Raw genomic sequence first — 727 nt, 5'->3', positions numbered from 1 at the left:
CAGTTTGAAAGCTGCGCGCAGGCCAACCACTGGTCAGAGAAAACAAAAGCGGTGCAACTCAGGTTCAACCTAACGGGGGCAGCTGGTGCTATCATCCATAAGAATCCACGGTCTGGACGGTGGAGTTATCAGCAGATTGTGGATGAGATTGAGGCCGCCTACGGACCGTGCTCAGAGCATGCAGCAGCCATCGGCATCGAATTGAGACAAAGAGTCAGGCAGCCAGGTGAAACGCTGCATTCACTGAGAGACGACATCTATGAGAAGGTTTCAATTGTGTATGCTGACCGTACAGAGCGGGAGCAGGAGGAGATGTGTATAAGAGACAGGATTTATGGGTGTCCAAATTCAAACGTCTGACAGCCGAGCTTGAAGACGTCACTCGCCAGAAAGCCCAGCTTGCCCAAAGCCACAAATGGAGCGAAATTGAAAGCCTCCCAACACCCGAGAAACTTGTCTATGACACATGGAATGCTCTTCCTGACAGTTATAGGAACATGAAGACGTATGAATTTGGAGTATTATCCATCTTTGGATCAACATACCTGTGCGAGCAGATATTCTCAAACATGAACTACATCAAATCAAAATATCGCCCCCGCCTCACAGATGAGAGCTTGCAGTCCTGCGTCAAGATTAAAGTTACATCTTACGTGCCCGATGTTGAGAAGCTGACCAGTGATGTCCGAAAACAGAAGTCACATTAAACGGGTAAGAACACAATCCT

General features: G+C 48.1%; 1 protein-coding gene across 1 annotated transcript in view; it reads left to right on the top strand.

The window, feature by feature from the left end:
- The window catches only part of LOC111670708 (ephrin type-B receptor 2-like), a 34,455-nt gene that overhangs the window by 454 nt on the left and 33,274 nt on the right, over positions 1–727 (top strand). The window contains exons 3-4 of the mRNA XM_023427553.2: positions 4–338; positions 488–683. Of these exons, the coding sequence (XP_023283321.1) occupies positions 4–338; positions 488–683 (531 nt within the window). The remainder of the gene's footprint in view (positions 1–3; positions 339–487; positions 684–727) is intronic.

This window comes from Seriola lalandi, unplaced genomic scaffold (genome assembly GCF_002814215.2).
Source record: "Seriola lalandi dorsalis isolate HSWRI2012SDOR001 ecotype SW California unplaced genomic scaffold, Sedor1 jcf7180002054861, whole genome shotgun sequence".
NCBI lineage: Eukaryota > Metazoa > Chordata > Actinopteri > Carangiformes > Carangidae > Seriola > Seriola lalandi.
Note: the sequence above shows the minus strand (reverse complement) of the source record. Positions and strands in the feature narration are given on the sequence as shown.